The following is a 25015-nucleotide window of genomic DNA, read 5'->3' as shown; positions in this document are numbered from 1 at the left end:
AGGTACTATACAGATAATCAGGTTTTTAAATACATCAGATAGTGATTATATACATTAGATAGGACTGCTCTATTATGGGCATACTTTGGCGATTGGTGGAGCAGCTTAATATACATTTTTTTGCAAAAAAACATATTAACTAAATACCCTGTATTTTTTTTTCATTTTTGACTAGCACTTGCTCATTTACTGTGACTTCTTTACAACAGAGTATTTTTGACCTCACTGTGCTCTTTTTGTGTCTTCAAGTTTCTTGGTGGTGTGAACAGGCTTCTACAGACTTGTTCACTGTGCAAGTAGCCCATGTGTTTTTGGTTCTATCATTGGCAAATATGTAGCCAGTTTAATGCCACAGATCGATCAGTGTACACCTACCTTAACAATGCAAAATTATCAGGAACGAATGTTCCAAGGAGTGCTAATTTCCCAATGATTGTCCACTGTAAACAGGCTGACGATTAGTTGGTGAACGAGCAAAACGGTTGTTCGTCGGGTGAAATTACTGATCGTTCTGTGTGCACGGGTGATGCAATCTGCTGGTCTAATAAGGCTATTGAGTGACCACCAATAAGCAAATATGAAGCCAGTTGGTGGTCATTTGACATCACAGATTGTTCAATGTCAACCCTCCTATACAGTTTTAGCTCAGGGATCTCCTGATTCCTGAGCCTACAAGACTATAGGGAAGACGTTAATCAAAGGGCATAAATGTGTATGATAGAGAATAACTGTATATGACCACAGCACTTTTTGGGACATTCTCCTATAGTGTTGTGATCCAATAACACTTTTATTTCCAGTATTGCTATAATGCGCATCATAATCCCACTATTTAGCTTTAGGCTGGGGTTATACGATCATATGTTCTCTCATGAGAGACAATCGTCTCTATTATGTTTATTGAGCAGAGTTTCTTCATTTTCTACATTATCTGAGTCCAGGAATGTTGGAAGGCACTCCGATGTCATCTGAGTGGAGTCCAATGTTTCACATGCACCCATAGACTTGAATGGGTGTGGGTGATTTGAACAGCGGAGACACTTGCAGCATGCTGTGATTTCTTTCTATAGATGAATTTGGTCTCTAGGAAAAAAATTGCCGATCTGCACTGCCCCCAAGTATAACATTGGTCCCAGTACTATCCGATACAACATCGGATAGAACTTTGTGGTGTTATATGCTCATGTGAGCGAGCCCTAATATTAAATATAGCTCAGAGATCCTAATGTCGCCAAGATAAAACCAGAAGAGGTTGTGGGAACGTACTGCTATATTAATCTAGTACCTACCTGTGGAGCTGTTAGATCATATCCAAGAGCCATATGCAATGTAAAAGTGCATACACTAGCAACCACCGTCACTATAGGAGCTATCCCTGTTGTGACACTCTGTATATATCCAGCTTTTTCCAAGAAAGCCCTCTCAGCTCTTCTGATGGCTACAAAATAATAATTCATTATCATCAAATGTTACCCTACAGAAAACAATCTTCTAGAAATTCTGCCGAATTTTCACTTAAAAGGGTTTTCCGTTACTATGATATTGATTGATTTATCAATCTCAGATCAGTGGGGCTCTGATCAAGTTATCACCTCCGGTGGTGGCCAGAGCGACACACCACCACTCTGTCACACTGCATAGTGGCCGCTGCCCGATACTGCAGGTCAGTTTCCATTCATTTCAATGGAGGCTAAACTGCAGCACCCAGAGCAGACATTAAACGGCGTGAAGGAGATGAAGTTGGAGCTACTAACAGCTGGTGATTATTATGATGGACAACCCCTTTAATTTTTTGAACACTTTCGTAAATATATTGTGTTCTATTTCAATAGCTATGAACAAACTGTAAAGCATGATATCTGTTGTCAGCTGTGATAACCAATACATGCTATATATTAATTTTAAAAGTAGATTTTTTTCTGCAATATACTTTATTTCATGTATATCCGGAAAGCCAAGTTACATAGTAACATAGTAACATAGTTAGTAAGGCCGAAAAAAGACATTTGTCCATCCAGTTCATATATAGCCTATATTCCATCATAATAAATCCCCAGATCTACGTCCTTCTACAGAACCTACTTTTATATATTGCGCAGGCGTGTACTATGGAGGACAGAGAATGAACTTCAATCCAATATTGCAGCCAGCGGGTAAGGAAAGGGTGAATCAAACACCCGAAAACCCCGCCCCTATGGCTGAAAATTGTTCCCTCCAAATTCAGGTGACAGAGTCCCTTTAAATGTATTAATGCTGTGTGGGGACTAAGCTTGAGTTACATGGTGATAAGTATATGTAGATCAAGGGATGGGTCAGGGAGGGCGTCATAATACAATGGCACCATGCCATACACACCCATACTGTGACACATCAATTTGACATTTACTTGTAGCTTTGAAATTGGTGTCTGAATTTATTACATTCGGCCACTTCCTTAAGCATCTGTGTAGAATTGCAATTTTTGATAACCAAGCATCTGTTGGATCCTATAAATGGCAAATTAAAGAATGTATGCCAAATTTCAGGATTACTCAAGAAAAAAACATGTGATCTGATCAAGAATGCATAAAATATTCTGAAGAACACTATATTACAGTTTGCACAGTTTCGGCCTATCAAGCAGAACCTACCTTGAATATTTCTCACGAATGTTTTCTCCCACGCATACATCTTAATAAATCGGATGCTGGTCAAGATCTCATTCATAACTCGCACTCTTTGATCTGTGATTCCTATGCATTTTTTCCTAAAATATGCTGTGAATTTTGATGCTAGCATCTAAAGACAAAAAAGAATTTTCCATATATTGTAAGGAACAAATGCAAATCAATATAATGTAATGAATAGATTAAGAGTAAGTAAAACAAAAGTTAGAGAACTTCTAGTTTCAATGAAGAACTGGAAATAGTATAGAGGCTTATAGTCACTTAGCAGAGGAATAATCTTACCATTAATGGATAAAACAAGATAAATGCAGCAGAACCCATCAAGGCTGTAGGACCCAAAAAGAAGGCAGTGTATAGCAGTCCTACGAGGACGATGACAGGGGTAACAGCCAGCATACAGCCTATGGAGGCGGCTTCATACAGACGATGACCATCGCTGCTACTCATGTTAACTAGCTGGAAGGTAAAACACACCATTATGCAGTCATATACTATTACAACGAATAGCTCTGGACTAGCTAAAGAAAATAAAATATACCTTACATACTTTCAGTAAAATCCAAACTTCCCTATTGTAAATCCATAAACTCATTACTTACAGGCAGGCATACATCTTACTGGCAGGGTAGCATAACCTATGTGTTTTGAATGATTAGGTTCTTAGTAGTGATGAACGAGTGTACTCGTTACTCGAGATTTTCCGAGCACGCTCGAGTGATCTCCGAGTATTTTGGAGTGCTTGGAGATTTAGTTTATGTCCACGCAGCTGCATGATTTGCGGATGCTAGCCAAGCTGAATACATTTGGGGATTCCCTAACAATCAGGCAACCCCCACATGTATTTAAGCTGTCTAGAAGCCGAAAAATAATGCAGCTGCATCGACATAAACTAAATCTCTGAACACGCTGAAATGCTCAGAGACCACCCGAGAAATCTTGAGTAACGAGTAGTGATGAGCGAGTATGCTCGTTGCTCGGGTGATCTCCGAGTATTTGTGACTGCTCGGAAATTTAGTTTTCCTTGCCTCAGCTGCATGATTTGCGACTATTCGACAGCTTGATTACATGTGGGGATTCACTTGCAACCAGGCAACCCCCATATGTACTCAGGCTGGCTAGCAGCTGTAAATCATGCAGCTGTGTCAACAAAAACTAAATCTCCGAGCAGTCACAAATACTCGGAGACCACCCGAGCATGCTAGTTCATCACTAGTTCTTAGCCATCGAATAAAATACTACATGCTTCACAACAGTATTTAGAACCATTTAATTAAGCCCCAAGCCGTCCCATATGCATGAAGTGAATGTGTCATCAGAAAAATGACCTATTATTTCAATCAATTTGGTTTTAATTTTTGTAAAAAAAAAATTCAGACTATTAGGCTGGAGTCACACTAGAGAGGAATACAGACGTATGAAAGGCGCAAAAAAAAACGCATTGCACACTGACCAATGTTTCTCTATAGGGCAGCTCCTATCTGGCGTATATTTCTCAGCCGTATTTTACGGGCTGAGAAAATCGCAGAATGCTGAGTTGTTAGCGTATTGTGCAAAAAATCTGCCAATGAAAGTCTATGGGGGTGAGAAAACTACGGATTACACGCGGACCATGCGTGTAACTTGCGAGAAATACGCACCGGTGTTCAGTGCGGTGAACAGTAAAATCACACTGACAGGTTAGAATAGAACAGATAAAATGAATGTCTACACATAGAATAGGTATATATATATATATATATATATATATATATATATATATATACACGGGTTGGACAAAATAATGGAAACACCTGGAAACATCAACAAAAGTTAGTTTAATATGGTGTAGGTCCACCTTTTGCAGCGATTACAGCCTCAATTCTCTGAGGTATGGATTCATGCAAGGTGTGAATTGTTTCCAAAGGAATTTTAGCCCATTCTGCAGTTAACCCCTTTCTGACATCAGACATACTATCCCGTCGAGGTGGGGTGGGCCCCTATGACCAGCGACGGGATAGTACGTCATGCCCTTTAATGCGACACTGTGACTTAAATCGCGGTGATCGCATTAAAATTCCGACGCCATCTTACCTTGGGGAAGTTGGCCTCGGCATCCTGGGGTATGGCGTCCCCTCCCCCGCCTCCCGATCGCTGTGATTGGCTGTTCAATTCTGAACAGCCAATCACAGCCTTTCTCATTGTTTCAGCCAATCAGCTTGGCTGAAACAGTGAGGTTCCAGGCTAGGACTCGATCCTGGGGCCGGTGCCTGGCAACCCAGGCACCGGCCAAAACCCCCCCGGATTGGCGCGATCGATCGCAGGGCACAGCGGCGGTGTTACCGCGCTGTGCCCTGCCTGAAAGTACCTGATCCGGAGCCTGCTTCATCTGCCCTACGGCTCCGGATCCTGCAGCTGTGATTGGCGCGATCGATGTGATCGTCGATCGCGCCAATCAGGAACAGACGCGCCGATCGCAGGGCACAGCGGCGGTGTTACCGCGCTGTGCCCTGCCTGAAAGTACCTGATCCGGAGCCTGCTTCATCTGCCCTGCGGCTCCGGATCCTGCAGCTGTGATTGGCGCGATCGATGTGATCGTCGATCGCGCCAATCAGGAACAGACCCGCCGGATTGGCGCGATCGACAATCACATCGATCGCGCGGATCGCAGGGCACAGCGGCGGTGTTACCGCGCTGTGCCCTGCTTGGAAATCATTGTGCCGGGCCCTGCCTCATCTTCCTGCCACCTCCCCCGCCACCTCCTGCAGCTCTGCCAATCAGGGCACAGCAGCGGTGTGCCCGCGCAGTGCCCTGATGGTGACCTGCCGGTGACCCTGCTGGTCACCTGCTGCTCACAGCTCCGATCATAGGCTGGTGCCTAGCAACACCGGTGTCACCAGGGCCACCTCTGATTGGTGGGATCGATGTGATCATTCGATCCCACCAATGACAGGTCACAGCAGCGGTCTCTGTCTCACCTGTCCCTGACCTATCTGACTGCTCTTCAGGAATCCTCACACTTGGTGAGGATTCCTGAAGAGCGGTCACGCTGACAGATCCCCTCCTGTGCTGAGACTTGTGGTGCCACAGTAGCCTGTGACACCACAATTCTTGCTAAAGAAAAAAGAAAGAAGACAGAAGAAAGAAGACAATAGAAAGAAGAGAGACTACAACCGTAAGTGTTCATCCCCGATCCCGGCCTGATCTTACTTCAGCCCCCCTTACCCTTACCCCCTACCCCCCTTCCCCTTCCCCCTCCACCCCCACTTTGCACCGCGTTCGTCGTGCCCAAATTTAGCAGCCGCCGATCGTTGATTGGTGACGCAGTTCACCGATCAACACTCGTGCTCGCTTTTCTTTTTCACCCCCCTTAGCGCCGCCGAGCGTTGATTGGTGACGCAGTTCACCGATCAACACTCGTGCTCGCTTTTCTTTCCCACATCCCCTTGCGCGCACCAAACCGCTGCGTCCAAACCCGTGCCTTTCATTTCTTTTTTTTTTACACATCCCCTTGCGCGCACCCAACCGCTGCGTCCAAACCCGTGCCTTTCATTTCTTTTTTTTTTTTTTACACATCCCCGTCCGCGCACCCAACCGCTGCGTCCAAACCCGTGCCTTTCATTTCTGTTTTTTTTTACACATCCCCGTCCGCGCACCCAGCCGCTGCGTCTGAACCCGTGCCTTTCATTTCTTTTTTTTTTTTTAACACATCCCCGTCCGCGCACCCAGCCGCTGCGTCTGAACCCGTGCCTTTCATTTCTTTTCTTTTTTTTTTTACACATCCCCTTCCGCGCACCCAGCCGCTGCGTCTGAACCTGTGCCTTTCATTTCTTTTTTTTTTTTTTACACATCCCCGTTCACACACCCAGCAGCCGCCGAACTTTGATAAGTGACGCAGTTCACATATCAGAGCTAGGGCCTGCTGTTTTAGACTTTTCCTTTCACAGGTATTTTTTTTTCCCTATTTGCTTTTTTTTCCTTTAGCTTTTTCCTTTCAGAATAGTTTGCACCAAACACTATCCCCCCCACATGTACACAGTTACCAATAAATATTACACCCAAGCACCATACTCACAAAAAAAATGTCCCGTTCGTCCCAGCAGCGCTATTCATTGGAGGAGGCATATGCTTTCCTTGCCTCCGACACTGATAGCGAGGGAGAGGATCCCACATTCCTTTACTCTTCAGATTCTTCATCCTCTTCCTCCTCCTCCTCATCTTCCTCCTCGGGTCCTGCGGAACCGCCACGCAGACGCCCCAGGAGAGAAGATCAGGCAGCGCCCACTCCTGAAGATGAACCAGCGCGACCCTCTTCGGACCCCATATGGACCTCGCCCCCCGAAAATTACGAGCCACTGATTCCTGATTTTGTGGCAGAATCAGGAATCAAGTTTGACACCACCGGCCTCACAGAAATAGACTTTTTCAAAGTCTTTTTCTCTGAGGCTTTCTTTAACCTCATGGTGGAGCAAACTAATTTGTATGCTCGGCAATTTTTGGAGCAAAACCCCCGTTCATCATTTTCTAACTGGTCTCCTGTAGACGCAGTTGAAATGACGCAGTTTTGGGGCCTGGTCCTCCATATGGGGATCGTGAAGAAGCCAGAAATTCGGCAATATTGGAGTGTAGATATTTTATATAACACTCCAGTGTTCCGAATGGTCATGGTTCGGACGCGTTTTGAGGCCATCCATAAGTTCCTGCATTACAACGATAATGCACGGTGTCCCGCACGAGATGACCTCAATTTTGACCGTCTGTTCAAAGTTCGGCCGGTCATCCAACACTTCAGCAAAAAGTTTGCTGAAGTGTACGTGCCCAAAAGGGACATCTGTGTGGATGAGTCCTTGGTTCATTTTAAGGGGCGGCTCAGATTCCGTCAATACCTGCCCAGCAAAAGGGCCAGGTACGAAATCAAACTCTACAAGCTGTGTGAGAGTACCTCAGGGTACACCTACAGCTTTAGAGTGTACGAAGGGAAGGACAGCAGGATTGAACCGCCTGAGTGTCCTTCCATCCTGGGAGTGAGTGGGAAAATTGTGTGGGATTTGGTGCACCCACTGCTGGATAAAGGTTATCACCTCTACACCGATAACTTTTATTCCAGCATCCCACTCTACAAATCCCTCTCTGCGTGAGGTACCGCAGCCTGCGGTACTGTCCGCAAAAATCAGAGAGGCCTCCCGAAGACGCTACTTGGGCAGATGCTCAGAAAAGGTGAGAGCAAAGCCCAATGTAGCGACCACCTGTTGGTAGTCAAGTACAAGGACAAGAGGGATGTCCTTCTCTTGACCACCATACACGGTGATGGCAGTGCCCTCGGCAGTGTACGGGGTACCTCAACACAGGTCTGCAAACCGGACTGTGTACTGGGGTACAACAAAAACATGGGGGGCGTTGATCTCTCCGATCAACTCCTCCAACCGTACAGTGCTTTGAGGAAGGCCAAGGTGTGGTACAAAAAGTTGTCCGTGTACATCGTACAAATGGCAATGCTCAACGCTTTCCTGCTGTCACGATGTGCACGACACACTGATAAGTCGTACCTTCAGTTCCAGGAGGTAGTGGTTAAGGCCCTGATATTTGGCATGAGGGAAGGAGCGGGCCCCAGTACTTCAGGAACTGAGGGGTGCTCGTATCGTACCAGGTCAGCATTTTCCGGGGGTGGTCCCGCCAACTGATAGAAAAAGTAAGCCGCAAAAAAGGTGCCGAGTGTGCTACAAAAGAGGAGTACGCAAGGACACCATCTATCAATGCGACACCTGCCCCCACAAACCTGGCCTGTGTATGAAGGACTGCTTCAAATTGTACCACACCTCCATGCACTACTAATTTACTTAACAGGAACCAGTAGATTAGTTCCAAAGAGGGGGCACATCTAAGTAAGTTCCTTGGGGGTCTAGGGTCCAAAATGATGTCACTTGTGTTTTTTTTTTTACTGTTTAGGCACATCAGGGGCTCTGCAAACGGAACATGACGCCCTCAGAACTAGTCCATCTAAGTCTGCATTCCAAATCGTCACTGCTTCCCTTCTGATTCCCAAGTGCCCAAACAGTTTTTTCCCACATATGGGGTACCAGCGTACTCAGAACAAATTGGACAGCAACATTTGGGGTCCAATTTCTCCTGTTACCCTTGGGAAAATAAAAAATTGGGGGCTGAAAGATCATTTTTGTGGGGAAAAAAATAGATTTTTTTATTTTCACGCCGGGCATCATAGACTTTAGTGAAGCACTTGGGGGATAAAAGTGCTCACCACACACCTAGATAAGTTCCTTAGGGGGGTCTAGTTTCCAAAATGGGGTCACTTGTGGGGGGTTTCCACTGTTTAGGCACATCAGGGGCTCTCCAAATGCGACATGGCGTCCGATCTCAATTCCAGCCAATTTTAGCTTGAAAATGTCAAACAGCACTCCTTTCCTTCTGAGCCCTGCCATGCGCCCAAACAGTGGTTCCCCCCCACATATGGGGTATCAGCGTACTCAGGACAAATTGGACAACAACTTTTGGGGTCCAATTTCTCCTTTTACCCTTGAGAAAATAAAAAATTGGGGACTAAACGATCATGTTTGTGGAAAAAATAGGATTTTTTATTTTCACGCCCGGGCGTTATAAACTTTCATGAAGCACTTGGGGGATAAAAGTGCTCACCACACACCTAGATAAGTTCCTTAGGGGGTGTAGTTTCCAAAATGGCGTCACTTGTGGGGGGTTTCCACTGTTTAGGCACATCAGGGGCTCTTTAAACGCGACATGGCGTCAGATCTCAATTCCAGCCAATTTTAGCTTGAAAATGTCAAATAGCGCTCCTTTCCTTCTGAGCCCTGCCATGCACCCAAACAGTGGTTCCCCCTCACATATATGGTATCAGCGTACTCAGGACAAATTGGACAACAACTTTTGGGGTCCAATTTCTCCTTTTACCCTTGAGAAAATAAAAAATTGGGGACTAAACCATCATGTTTGTGGAAAAAATAGGATTTTTTATTTTCACGCCCGGGCGTTATAAACTGTCGTGAAGCATTTGGGGGATAAAAGTGCTAACCACACACCTAGATAAGTTCCTTAGGGGTTCTAGTTTCCAAAATGGGGTTACTTGTGGGGAGTTTCCACTGTTTAGGCACATCAGGGGCTCTCCAAACGCGACATGGCGTCCGATCTCAATTCCAGCCAATTTTAGCTTGAAAATGTCAAACGGCGCTCCTTTCCTCCTGAGCCCTGCCATGCGCCCAAACAGTGGTTCCCCCTCACATATGCAGTATCAGCGTACTCAGGACAAATTGGACAACAACTTTTGTGGTCCAATTTCTCCTTTTACCATTGAGAAAATAAAAAATTGGGGAATAAACAATCATGTTTGTGGAAAAAATAGGATTTTTTATTTTCACGCCCGGGCATTATAAACTTTCGTGAAGCACTTGGGGGATAAAAGTGCTCACCACATACCTAGATAAGTTTCTTAGGGGGTCTAGTTTCCAAAATGGGGTCACTTGTGGGGGGTTTCCACTGTTTAGGCACATCAGGGGCTCTCCAAACGCGACATGGCGTCCGATCTCAATTCCAGCCAATTTTAGCTTGAAAATGTCAAACGGCGCTCCTTTCCTTCTAAGCCCTGCCATGCGCCCAAAAAGTGGTTCCCCTTCACATGTGGGGTATCAGCATACTCAGAACAAATTGGACAACAACTCTTGAGGTCCATTTTCTCTTTTTACCCTTGGGAAATTAAAAAAATTATTGCTGAAAGAACATTTTTGTGACTAAAAAGTAAAATGTTATTTTTTTCCTTCCATGTTGCTTCTGCTGCTGTGAAACACCTGAACGGTTAATAAACTTCTTGAATGTGGTTTTAACCAGCTTGATGGGTGCATTTATTAGAATGGTGTCACTTTGTGTATTTTCTGCCATATAGACCCCTCAAAATGACTTCAAATGTGAGGTGGTCCCTAAAAAAAATGGTTTTGTAAATTTTGTTGTAAAAATGAGAAATTGCTGGTCAAATTTTAACCCTTGTAACTTCCTAGAAAAAAAAAATTTTGTTTCCAAAATTATGCTAATGTAAAGTAGACATGTGGGAAATGTTATTTATTAACTATATTGTGTCAATTAAGTCTCTGGTTTAACAGAATAAAAATTCAAAGTTGGAAAATTGCGAAATTTTCAAAACTTTCGCCAAATTTCTGTTTTTTTTTTCACAAATAAATGCAAGTTATATCGAAGAAATTTTACTACTATCATGAAGTACAATATGTTACAAAAAAACAATCTCAGAATCGCTAAGATCCGTTGAAGCGTTTCGGAGTTATAACTTCATAAAGCGACAGTGGTCAGAACTGTAAAAATTGGCCCGGTCATTAACGTGCAAACCACCCTTGGGGGTAAAGGGGTTAAAACACCCTCCAGTTCTTTGAGCGACGATGGCGGTGGAAATCGATGTCTAACTTAAATCTCTAAAATCGACCATAAATGCTCAATAATGTTAAGGCCTAGGGATTGCGGGGGCCAGATGAGATGCTCAACTTCATTAAAATGTTCCTCGTGCCATGCTTTAACGATTCTAGCTGTATGAATTGGGAACAGTGCTAGAACCATTGGATGCACTTGGTCGCCCAAAATGCCTAAATAATCTCAGCTGTTAATTCTTCCATAAAGGGATATCATTGGCCCGGCGGATCTCCACGAAATAGCACACCAGATCATCATAGAAACTCCACCATGTTTTACGGTTGGGAGAAGGCAGTCTGGATGGAATGCTTCTTTCGGCTGTCTCCAAGCATACACTCGGCCGGAGGTCTGAAATAGGGTAAACGATGATTTGTTGGAGAATATCACATGTTTCCACTGCTCAAGGGACAAATTCTGGAGGTTCCTACACCACTCTAAATGCTTGGAAACATTTGTCATTGAGAGCAACGGTTTTCTAATTGCAGCTCTTCCGTGGAATCCAGATTTGTGCAGCTCCCAACGAACAGTTTTCGTGGAAACTGGTTTCTGTAGGTGTTCATTGAGCTCAGCTGTGGAGGATATCCACTAATAAAACATAACTTTTAATATTAAATGCTAAAAACTGCACATCCAACAGGACACAAACGAAAAAAACATACAAAGTGCTCAGGTGAACCAGTGCTCAATAAAAAAGAATGGTTGGATCTCACCCAAGCTGCCGGACACTGTATACTTCCGTACGACACAGTAGAGATCCAATTAGATGAGGAGGGGCAGGGCTGAAGTAGTATGTCTACCCTGTAACCCCTCTGTAACTCCTGTCCTGACAAGGACAGGCCCCAAATGGACCTTGCTCTAAGGGACCAGCCCACCCAATATGTGTAAAGGCAGAGTCCCAAAACCTCTTGAAACGTAGAATCTTCCTCCCTACGCGTTTCAACTCCGGTCATGGAGAATCATCAGGGGAGTCATATGGAAAAAAGTGCCAACGGGCACAGAGATGTAAGTCCGTCTAAATTGTGGGGCCTGCAGTGGCTAGGTAACCCACGCTGGAGATGACCGTCTGTGTCCACAGTCTCTTAGAGCAAGGTCCATTTGGGGCCTGTCCTTGTCAGGACAGGAGTTACAGAGGGGTTACAGGGTAGACATACTACTTCAGCCCTGCCCCTCCTCATCTAATTGGATCTCTACTGTGTCGTACGGAAGTATACAGTGTCCGGCAGCTTGGGTGAGATCCAACCATTCTTTTTTATTGAGCACTGGTTCACCTGAGCACTTTGTATGTTTTTTTCGTTTGTGTCCTGTTGGATGTGCAGTTTTTAGCATTTAATATTAAAAGTTATGTTTTATTAGTGGATATCCTCCACAGCTGATTCTGTCTTGAGCCAGGGGGTATATATATGGTGTGTTTTTTGCACACTATTGCTTTTTCTGCCGTTCATTGAGCTCAGCAGTGATTTTCGGAGACGTGGTCTTGCGATCCTCTCTCGCAATTCGCTTTAGAGTCCAACGGTCTCTCTCAGTCAACTTTGACTTTTGGCCGGACCTGTGCTTTGCTGCGGACGTTTTTCCTTCTCTTTCAAACACAGTCATTACTTTGGAGACAGTACCTCTTGACACGCCAAGCATTCGGGCACTTTCTGTTACACTAGCGCCTGCCATACGAGCATCAACAATTTGGCCTCTTGGAAAATCCGAGAGGTCTGCCATTGGTATCAAGTTCTCATCAATGTTCTTACAATTATGCAAAACAAACAGTTAATTTACATACACATATCACATAACACAAATAATCAACTACAAAAAATTACCATATGTCACAGCTTGCATGTTTATCACATGTTCGAAGATTATGATGCCAAAACGTTAGGTGTTTCCATTATTTTGTACAACCCCTGTATATGTCATTGAGACATATATATATATACTAAATGGTGGCCCGATTCTAACGCATCGGGTATTCTAGAATATGTATGTCCACGTAGTATATTGCACAGCCACGTAGTATATTACCCAGCCACGTAGTATATTACCCAGCCACGTAGTATATTGCCCAGCCACGTAGTATATTGCCCAGTCACGTAGTATATTGCCCAGCCACGTAGTATATTGCCCAGCCACGTAGTTTATTGCCCAGCCACGTAGTATATTGCCCAGTCACGTAGTATATTGCCCAGCCACGTAGTATATTGCCCAGCCACGTAATATATTGCCCAGCCATGTAGCATATTGCCCAGCCATGTAGTATATTGCCCAGTCACGTAGTATATTGCCCAGTCACGTAGTATATTGCCCAGCCACGTAGTATATTGCCCAGCCACGTAGTACATTGCCCAGTCCCGTAGTATATTGCCCAGCCACGTATGTAACAGGTTAAAAAAGACTTAAAATAAAAAATAAACATATACTCACCTTCCAAAGGCCCCTTGTAGTCCTGGCGCCTGTGTGTGTTGCACGCGGCAGCTTCTGCTCCCAGGGTTGGTATGAGCGCAGGACCTGTGATGACGTCGCAGTCATATGACCGTGACATCATAGCAGGTCCTTCTCGCATAGTATCCTTGGCACCGGAACCTGCCGCTTGCACTGCCGAGGACAGGGCGTGATGTTGGAGGGTGAGAATAACATTTTATTTATTTATTATTATTATTATTATTATTTGTAACATTAGATCTTTTTACTATTGATGCTGCATACGCAGCATCAATAGTAAAAACTTGGTCACACAGGGTTAATAGCTGCGTTAATGGAGTGCGTTACACCGCGGTCCATTAACGCTGGCATTAACCCTGTGTGAGGGCTGACTAGAGGGGAGTATGGAGCGGGCACTGACTGCGGGGAGGAAGGAGCGGCCATTTTGCCGGCAGACTGTGCCCGTCGCTGATTGGTCGTGGCAATGGTCGTGGTCATTTTCCCACGACCAATCAGCGACTTGGATTTCCATGACAGATAGAGGCCCCGACCAATGAATATCCGTGACAGACAGACAGACAGAAGGACAGACAGAAAGACGGAAGTGACCCTTAGACAATTATATAGTAGATTGCTTTATTAGTTTGGTAAACTAGCTATAAATTACATAGAGAACTACAGTATGTAAGAGATGATGTGAGAAACGCATTTCATCCGGATTGTAGACACATGTTCCGCGGATGCTGATGAGGACACAACCGCCATTTACATGACACGTTGGATCATACGCATTCCACTTGTCCAGCTTTTCAGGAGCAACATTGGAGCTGTTTTACATATGCTAATGTGAGCGGCCCCTAAGTGCTTTTATTTTATCAGGGCTAAACATGAGGGATGAGGGGGATTGTCCTATTAGTGGACCACCCCTATAAAGCAACCCACTACCTCACAGTAAAAACTGCCAAATTGCTGATGTTTGATGTTTCTGCTCTTCTGATTCCCATTCCTCTATATATGTGACATTACTGTCGGCCTCCTCTATGCACAGTGAGCTCTGGGGGTCTCAGATCCCCCCTGTTCTGTACTGGTCCCTCTACAGCACAGGGTGACTGATCAGGCTGGACTATGCACACTGCTCTATGGGGGGAGTGAGGTTATCCCCTCTGCCTGTAGATGGACCGGCCCAGAGCAGGGGGCATGTCTCAGACTCCCCAAGAACACTGTATGGAGACTCCTGGCAATCATACATGAAGAGAAGGGGTAGAAAGCTGTTGTGAATTCTGCTTTTGGGTTCCCTCCAGTGGTTGTAGGTGGGAATGCAGTTGTCCCTGAGTTGCAGTCCTGGCCAGGTGTATCTGCTGATTGCAGTTCTGACTGGGATATTTAGGTGTGCATGATTCATTAGTCCTTGCCAGTTGGCCATGGTTCTGGGAGGTTTTGGATCTTTGTCTGGTTCCTCCTGCCTTGCTGCTAATTCAGCAAAGATAAGTGTCTGGTTTTTGTTTCTGTGGCACACATGCTGTGTGCTTAATAATTCTGTGCTATTCTTTTGTTTTCTCTTGTCCAGCTTAGATATTGTCAGTGTTTTCTCAGTCTTGTTGGATTCTCTGGAGTTGCAGATATACGCTCCACATCTTTAGTTAGATGGTGGAATTTTTGTATTTTCTGCTGTGGATATTTTTGGAAGGGTTTTAATACTGACCGCTTAGTATTCTGTCCTATCCTTTCCTATTTTAGCTAGAGTGGCCTCTTTTGCTAAATCCTGTTTCCTGCCTGCATGTGTCTTTTCCTCTACTACTCACAGTCAATATTTGTGGGGGGCTGCCTATCCTTTGGGGTTCTGCTCTGAGGCAAGGTAGTTTTCTTATTTCCATCTATAGGGGTATTTATTTAGTCCTCTGGCTGTGTCGAGGTGTCTAGGTTTTGTTAGGCACACCCCACGGCTACTTCTAGTTGCAGTGTTAAGTTCAGGATTTGCGGTCAGTATAGTTTCCACCAACTCAGAGAAAGTTCCATGCGGCTCCAAGGTCACCGGATCATAACAGAAAGCAGAGGAATAGTAGCGGATAGAGGAAGCAGGAGGCCGCCAGGGGTTAGATCTGCATTATACATGGATTGTGGATCTTTATTGTGAGTGGGAAGGTCGCTTTACCCCGATGATGTCGGCATGTGGTCACATCAGGAGGACAGAGCGGCTCAGAAGCTGCGCCAGGTAGATGCTTACTGTGTTTCACAGCCGTCATCTGCCTATAACAGCTGCAGCTGGAGTGAGCTCCACCTGCGACTGTTCACCTATTTAACCCCTTACCAACATGATGATTTTCTGTTTTTGCATTTTTTTTCCCTTCTACTTCAAAGAGCCATTTTTTCCCATATCAGGGCTTGTTATTTGCAGAACCAGTTGCATATTTGGAAAACAACATTTAACCCTCTTAGCCCCAAGGGTGGTTTGCACGTTAATGACCAGGCCAATTTTTACAATTCTGACCACTGTCCCTTTACAAGGTTATAACTCTGGAACAATTTATTTGATATTACTTGCGTTTATTTGTGAAAAAAATGGAAATTTGGTGAAAATTGTGAAAATTACCCAATTTTCCAAATTTGAATTTTCATGCCTTTAAATCATACAGATAAGTCACACAAAATAAGAAATAACATTTCCTGCATGTCTACTTTACATCAGCACAATTTTGGAACAACATTTTTTTTTTTATTAGGGAGTTATAAGGGTTAAAAGTTGAAAAGCGATTTCCAATTTTTACAACACCATTTTTTTTTAGGACCACATCACATTTGAAGTCACTTTGAAGGGTCTATATGATAGAAAATACCCCAAAGTGACACCATTCTAAAAACTGCACCCATCAAGGTGCTCAAAACCACAATCGAGAAGTTTATTAACCCTTCTGGTGCTTCAAAGGAATATTTGGAATGTTTAAAAAAAAATAATGAATAACTTTTTTTCACAAAAACTTGAGATCCGACGCCATGTCGCATTTGGAGAGCCCCTGATGTGCATAAACAGTGGAAACCCCCCAAAAGTGACACCATTTTGGAAAGTAGACCCCCTAAAGAACTTATCTAGATGTGTGGTGAGGACTTTGAACCCCCAAGTACTTCACAGAAGTTTATAATGTAGAGACGTAAAAATAAAAAAATCATGTTTTTTTCACAAAAATGATCTTTTCACCCCCAATTTTTTTATGTTCCCAAGGTCAACAGGAGAAATTTGACCCCAAAAATTGTTGTGCAATTTGTCCTGAGTACGCTGATACCCAATATGTGGGGTAAATCACTGTTTGGGCTCATGGCAGACCTCGGAAGGGAAGGAGCATTGATTGACTTTTCAATGCAAAATTGGCTGGAATTGAGATCGGATGCCATATCACGTTTGGAGAGCCCCTGATGTGCCTAAACAGTGGAAACCCCCCCAATTCTAACTCCAACCCTAACCCGAACACACCCCTAACCCTAATCACAACCCTAACCCCAACACACCCCTAACCGTAATCCCAACCCTAACCATAACCCTAAGCACAACCCTAACCCTGACACACCACTAACCTTGATCCCAGCCGTAAACGTAATCCCAACCCTAACTTTAACTTTAGCCCCAACCCTAACTTTAGCCCCAACCCTAACCCTAACAGGAAAATGGAAATGAATACTTTTTTTATTATTTTTCCATAATTAGGGGGTGATAAAGGGGGTTTGATTTCCTGTTTATAGCGGGTTTTTATATTGAGTTTTTATGTTTGGCAGCCGTCACACGCTAAAGGACGCTTTTTATTGCAAAAAATTGTCTTTGCATCACCACATTGTGAGAGCTATAATTTTTCCATATTTCGGCCCAGAGTCATGTGAGGTCTTATTTTTTGCAGAGGGAGAAAGAACAAAAACCAGCAATTCATGAATTTCTTTTGGGTGGGGCGTTTATACTGTTCTACGTGTGGAAAAATTGATAAGGCAGTTTTATTCTTCGGGTCAGTGCAATGACAGCGATACCTCATTTATATCTTTTTTATGTTTTATGTTTTGGCTCTTTTATATAATAAAAACTATTTTATATAAAACAAAATTGTTTTTGCATCGCTTTATTCTGAGGGCTAAAACTTTTTATTTTTTTTGCTGATGACACTGTATGGCAGCTTGTTTTTTGCGGGACAAGATGAGGTTTTTGAGGGCCCCGGGCGAAAGAGTCTCAGTGGGCCCCCCCTTTAACACATACCACGATTCATGATCGCATATAAACACAGCCATGTAGTATATAACACAGCCCACGTAGCATATAACACAGCCATGTAGTATATAACAGCCCACGTAGCATATAACACAGCCACGTAGTATATAGCACAGCCCACGTATCATATAACAGCCCATATAGTATACAGCACAGCCACATAGTATATAACACGGCCCACGTAGTTTATAGAACAGCCATGTAGTATACAGCACAGCCCACATAGTAGTATACAGCACTGCCCACACAGTAGTATACAGCACAGCCCACACAGTAGTATATAGCACAGCCCACACAGTAGTATACAGCACTGCCCACATAGTAGTATACAGCACTGCCCACATAGTAGTATATAGCACTGGCCACATAGTAGTATACAGCACTGCCCACGTAGTATATAGCAGCCCACGTAGTATATAACACTGCCCACATAGTATATAACACTGCCCACGTAGTATATAACACAGCCCACGTAGTATATAGCAGCCCATGTAGTATATAGCAGCCCAGCCCACGTAGTCTATAGCAGCCCACGTAGTATATAGCTGCCCACGTAGTATATAGCAGCCCAGCCCACGTAGTATATAGCAGCCCACGTAGTATATAGCAGCCTACGTAGTATATAGCAGCCCAGCCCACGTAGTATATAGCAGCCCACGTAGTATATAGCAGCCCACGTAGTATATAGCAGCCCAGCCCACGTAGTATATAGCAGCGCAGCCTATGTAGTATATAGCAGCCCACGTAGTATATAGCAGCCCAGCCCACGTAGTATATAGCAGCCCAGCCCACGTAGTATATAGCAGCCCAGCTGCCCATGTAGTATATAGCAGCGCCACTCACTCAGGCACTGGTAGGAACTCCTCTGGAATCTGCCTCATAAGTTCAGCAGCACTGCAGCCAGCCAGGGGCGGAGATAAGAGCAGGAGAACGTGCTCTCTCCGCCCACAAACAATGTCACACTGGCTGCCTTCTCTTAACCCCTATGTGTGCCTGCCTGGCTGCACTGACTGAGTGAGAAGATGCTTGTGTCAGAGCTGGCACATAGGGGTTAAGAGAACGCAGCCAGCAGTGACTTTGTGGGCGGAGAGAGCATGTTCTCCTGCTCTGCTCTCCCAGCTGTATCTATGACAGCGTGAGTGGGCCACCCTCTCTCTCTAGGGCCCCGGCATTTGCCCAGATGCTCCGGGTGCTGACGCCGGCCCTGGCGGCCGATCAGCTTTGACATACTATCCCGTTCATGGTCATACGGGCCCAGCCCACGTGGACGGGATAGTACGTCGGATATCAGAAAGGGGTTCATTTACCTTGTGATGTATCTACTATATAATTGTCTAAGGGTCACTTCCGTCTGTCTGTCTGTCACGGATATTCATTGGTCGCGGCCTCTGTCTGTCATGGAAATCCAAGTCACTGATTGGTTGTGGAAAAATGCCCACGACCATTGCACCGACCAATCAGCGACAGGCATAGTCTGGCAGCGAAATGACCGCTGCTTTACTGCCCTGCAGTCAGCGGTGAGCACTCACACAGGGCTAATGCCAGTGTTAACGGACCGTGGTGTAACGCACTCCGTTAACGCAGCTATTAACCCTGTGTGACCAACTTTTTACTATTCATGCTGCGTATGCGTATATACACTTTTGTATATTATCTGTCTACACTGATAGTTGTCAGGGTGTGCAAGTCATTTCTCAGTTTAGGACGTTTATAGGACACATCAATTAGATGAATTCTATTCATTTGACTGTTTAGAATGGGCACCAGGAAGAACAGACCATGAGCAGCATTTTATATGGCTCCTTTAGGCTAGTTTCACATTTGCGGTTGGGAGGGCTGCGGATGACCGCATACAACGCACGTCCCTCCGTACCCACTGTTAAAGATAGGTACGCAGGGCAACGCAAAAGGCATACAGTAGTAGGCGGGACTTCAGGGAGGAAGAAGGGAGGAAGTACACTGCCATCCGCAGCCCTCCCGACCGCAAATGTGAAACTAGCCTTAGAAAGACACAAGGTATAATTAGAAGCATGTATAGTTTCTATAGCATACCTCCTGTCTAGGATTTGGGAGCTTTCTCAGGAGGTCGGCACATGTGCAATCTGTACCCTCAAAGATATGGCTGAATACAATAGTGGAGACGGAAGCCGTCAGCTTCCTGCACCACCACACGGCCGGGGGCCTCTGTGTTGTGTAATCCTATGCAGGGCCATATTTGCCACTAGGCACTTGAGGGCACATGCCTAGGACGGGGACGATGCGGGGTGGCGGCACCTGAGCAAGGTTTTTTTTTTTAAAGTCCTGGGTCACCTCCTGACCGACCACCCCACGCCTGCCTCCCACCCACCCTCCTTGAAAACGATACTCACCCTGCTCCAGCGATGCCTGGTCTCAGCATCTGTAGCGCGTCCTGAGTGAGCGGTCACGTGGTGCCGCTGATTAAGGTCATGAATATGCACATATTCATGACCTTAATGAGCGGTACCACATGACCGCTCACTCAGGAAGAAGGTGCTGCGCCGGGAGTCGGGACAGAGCCAGAGGGATGTCGGCACGGCCGCGCGGTGTGGGACAGGTGAGTATGAGCAGTACAGTAATGTGTGCAGAGCACGCTGTGGGCACAGTAATAGGGCATCTCCTGTCCAGCCGGCCTCTGGCTCCTCAGTCTATTTCTGCCATCATTGCAGGTAACAGAGCGGCTGCCCGACTGTCAGCGTCACTCGTTGCTGCATGACGACACTGTCTGGGATTTCCCTGCAAATAAAAACAGAGGCAGCTGCAATAGTGAGCGATCAGATACAGCCGAGCACCATGGCAGATAGGGCCGTGGTATTGTATGGGCACGATTGAGGGACGGGGGGAAGAAAGAGGACAGGGAGCAGAGCCATGGGAGAAGGAGCGGGGGGGGTGTAGAGATGAGCCATGAATACGGGGGGATTATGAGCCTGCATACAAGAGGTGGGGGGGAATTATGAACCATGCATACAGGAGGGGGGAATATGAGCCATGCATACAGGGGGGGATATGAGCCATGCATACAGGGGGGGAATATGAGCCATGCATACAGGGGGGAATTATGAGCCATGCATACAGGAGGGGGTGGTGGTGGAATATGAGCCATGCATACAGGAGGTGGGGGAATTATGAGCCATGCATACAGGAGGGGGGGATTATGAGCCATGCATACAGGAGGGGGATGTGGTGGAATATGAGCCATGCATACAGGAAGTGGGGGGGAATTATGAGCCATGCATACAGGGGGGGATTATGAGCCATGCATACAGGAGGGGGGAATATGAGCCATCATACAGGAGGGGGGGAATATGAGCCAGGCATACAGGGGGGAGGATATGAGCCATGCATATGGGATGGGAGGGAGATGAGCCACGAATACAAGATGGGAGGGGGGCATTATACAGTATTGAGCATCATGTGAGGTCATTATACAGTATGGAGCATCATGTTGGGTCATTATACAGTATGGAGCATCATGTGGGGCCATTATACAGTATTGAGCATCATGTGTGGCCATTATACAGTATGGAGCATCATGTGTGGCCATTATACAGTATAGAGCATCATGTGTGGCCATTATACAGTATTGAGCATCATGTTTGGCCATTATACAGTATTGAGCATCATGTGTGGCCATTATACAGTACTGAGCATCATGTGGGGCCATTATACAGTATTGAACATCATGTGGATTCATTATACAGTATGGAGCATCATGTGTGGCCATTATACAGCATGGAGCATCATGTGTGGCCAATGGCCATTATACAGTATTGAGCAGCATGTGTGGCCATTATACAGTATGGAGTATCATGTGTGGCCGTTATACAGTATAGAGTATCATGTGTGGCCATTTTACAGTATGGAGCATCATGTGTGGCCACTATACAGTATGGAGCACTGTGTGGCCATATTTATTTTTGTTTATAATTATTGTATATGAAACAGTGTGATCAGCAGTGCTAAATGGGTGTGGTTGGGACATGGATATGGGTGTGACTAGTTGTGAAATGGGTGTGGTCAGAGGCATGGCCTAAAATTTGCCTCGGCATGCCGCAAACTTTATACCTCTTTCCCTTCTTCAAAAGTTGGGAGGTATGGTACCGCATTTGCCAGATCACGGCAAGTGCCACAAATCCCATGGGGAATGAATGAGGCCAAACGCAGTGTTGCCGTAAGTGATCCGTTACGCAGCAGATGCAGAAAAACTGCCCGATCTGCTGCAAAAGGCTACTTTCACATCAGTGATTCTTGCCAAAGTCTATGCCGATAGTGTCATACTTACCAATGGGGGAGGCAGCACTAAAAGTGCCTAGGGCAGCAGAAACTCTAAATACGGCCCTGATCCTATGGCTGCATATACTGTACATTAAATGGGAGTGTACTCAGGACTACAGAACAGGAGAAGGACTTGGGAATTCTGGTTACAAGTAAGCTGAGCAGCAGCATTTGATGTCAAGCAGCAGCCGCAAATGCAAACAAGATTTCAGGGTGTATAAAAAAAGCTAAAATCCTGCGATCCCAACGTATTGTTACCCCATTATAAATCACTGGTGAGGCCACATCTAGAATATGGGATCCTGTTTTGGGCTCCACATTGGAAAGTATCTCATATGATAAAAGTTGGAAAAATTGGGCTTGTTTAGCTTAGAAAAAAAGATGTCTCAGAGGGAATCTCATGTATAAATGCATGTGTGGTCAGTACAAAGGACTGGCACGTGACTTGTTCCTTACAAGGACTATACTAATGAGCAGTGGGCACTCATTATGGGTGGAAGAAGGGTTATTCCGACAGCTAAACAGGAAAGGGTTCTTTACAGTTAGAGCAGTCAGACTGTGGAATGACGACCACAAGAGGAAGTAATGACAAACACTTAAAAAAGGGCTGGATGATTTCCTCAATACACATAACATTGCGGGTTATAGTTAGTTTAGTGATAAAATGCACAATAGGTGGGGAAAGGTTGAACCTGATGGCCCGAGGTCTTTTTTTCCACCTATGTAATAAATGGACCTTGCAAGTAAACACGAGTGCAGAAGAAATAGAAAGTAATTCCCTAAAATCGTCATTCTCAACCCTTCTGTAATTCATAATATTAAAGCTGAAAAGAAAACCCAAAATATCACTTTTTAATGTAGATTTTGACCATATGCCCCAAGTCACCACAGGGGGCACATTACTCAGCTGCCTTGAGTGCATTTAACCCCTTAATGACGTGACTAATTTTAACTTTAAGAAACATTTACCCTTATAAGCAGAAGAAAAAACTGGATAAGAGTTTTACTAACAAAGAAAAACTAAGGCTCCGATACATGAAGACCGGTGATTTCCTCTCTGGTCTTGATGAGGGTGGTGGTGGCGTCAGACGCTCCTGAGCCATGAAAGACTCTCTGCCTCTTCATGAAGCAAGTGCATGTAGAAAAGCCGTGGAGACACAATCACGTGTTTCTCAACGCAAGCAATAAATAGCCAGGTCTTTCACCGGGAAGGAACAACCACGGGAAGGGCAGTATCCATCCACAGACAGCTGTTTCGGGGTATTTGCCCCTCATCAGTGTGGAGTAGGAAACTGGCTATTAGGAGCAGTGCCTAGTAAAAGGACTATAAACATAAGGATGAATGACCTCGGGAAGATCAAAACATCCAACACCGCGGAGACACCATCACGTGTTTCTCAACGCAGTGATCCAGAACACTGCCCCCATCCCTTATGGGAAATATGCAAATGCATGTAGAAAAGCCGCGGAGACACCATCACGTGTTTATATCTTCATGAAGCAAGGGCATCTGATGAGTGGCGTGCACCATGTTGGCGTAGCTGGGAGAAATTGATGTGGAAACACCAAAAGCTGCAAAATATTTCCACAACTCCAAATTGTGCCAACATTTTGCAATTTATCTCAGAATTCTGGTTAAACTACTTTGATAAATTTGGGTCTTAGACTATCAAAATTTAAATGGTCCAGTAAAAAAAAACACATTACTTAACCCTTCATCATCCTGAGCTGATAAAAAAAGCTGCAGGGAGAAGAATCTGCTATTAGATAGTGGCGCCCCTTGCAGTCACACTACACCCTGAGTGGTGCGATCTCTCCGATACGTCACCGTTGTCAGATCATTGAGGGTCTGAGATCACTGTCATACATTTGCTGCTGTGAAATCTTTATCAATACTTTTCTTTTACAACAGGACCTACAAAATCATTGAAAGACTGTTCAATCCATCCATGAAAACCATCATAATAACGTATGTTATTTCTGGAAATATAATATTATGTGACACTGTACAGTATTTGTAGTGATCCAGATATTGCTCACACCAACTGCTCCAGTGCTTTCAATTACTCCCCCGTTATCCAGTGGTTTTACCACCACAAACGACATATCGGGCTGACTAGTGATGCCGCTTAATAAAAATATATAAGGAATTCACACCTAGCGCTGTTATATTCACGCCTAGCCCTGTTATGTTCAGGCCTTGCCGTGTTATATTCACGCCTAGCCCTGTTATGTTCACGCCTAGCCCTGTTATGTTCAGGCCTTGCCGTGTTATATTAACACCTAGCCCTGTTATAGTCACACCTATCCCTGTTATATTCACACCTAGCCATGTTATATTCACGCCTAGCACTGTTATATTCACACCTAGCCCTGTTATATTCACACCTAGCCCTGTTATATTCACACCTAGCCCTGTTATAGTCACACCTAGCCCTGTTATAGTCACACCTATCCCTGTTATATTCACACCTAGCCCTGTTATATTCACGTCTAACCTTGTTATATGAACACCTAGCGCTGTTATATTCACGCCTAGCCCTGTTATATTCACGCCTAGCCCTGTTATAGTAACACCTAGCCCTGTTATATTCACACCTAGCCCTGTTATAGTCACACCTAGCCCTGTTATATTCACACCTAGCCATTATATTCACGCCTAGCCCTGCTATATTCACATCTAGCCCTGTTATATTCACGCCTAGCGCTGTTATATTCACGCCTAGCCCTGCTATATTCACACCTAGCCCTGTTATAGTCACACCTAGCCCTGTTATACTCACGCCTAGCCCTGTTATACTCACGCCTAGCCCTGTTATACTCACGCCTAGCCCTGTTATACTCACGCCTAGCCCTGTTAAATCTGGTCTTAAAACAGCTTATAACAGCGATTTTGGGGGATAGGTCGTAAGGATAGCTCATAAATATCTTGTGATTGGAATGTGCTTTAATATTATTTGTTCTATTTCCACTCTATATAGCAAAG

At 44.9% G+C, this 25015-nt stretch overlaps 1 protein-coding gene across 1 annotated transcript in view; it reads right to left on the bottom strand.

Moving 5' to 3' along the window:
* Positions 1-25015, bottom strand: part of LOC138670302 (ATP-binding cassette sub-family C member 5-like) — a 304888-nt gene that overhangs the window by 218441 nt on the left and 61432 nt on the right. Inside the window, exons 5-7 of the mRNA XM_069757511.1 lie at positions 2949-3122; positions 2631-2778; positions 1290-1438 (exon numbers count right to left, since the gene is read on the bottom strand). Coding sequence (XP_069613612.1) covers positions 1290-1438; positions 2631-2778; positions 2949-3122 — 471 coding nt within the window. The remainder of the gene's footprint in view (positions 1-1289; positions 1439-2630; positions 2779-2948; positions 3123-25015) is intronic.

The sequence above is a fragment of the Ranitomeya imitator genome, chromosome 3, assembly GCF_032444005.1.
Source record: "Ranitomeya imitator isolate aRanImi1 chromosome 3, aRanImi1.pri, whole genome shotgun sequence".
In the NCBI taxonomy this organism is placed as follows: Eukaryota; Metazoa; Chordata; class Amphibia; order Anura; family Dendrobatidae; genus Ranitomeya; species Ranitomeya imitator.
The sequence above is the reverse complement of the archived record's forward strand: the minus strand, read 5'-3'. Positions and strand labels throughout refer to the sequence as shown.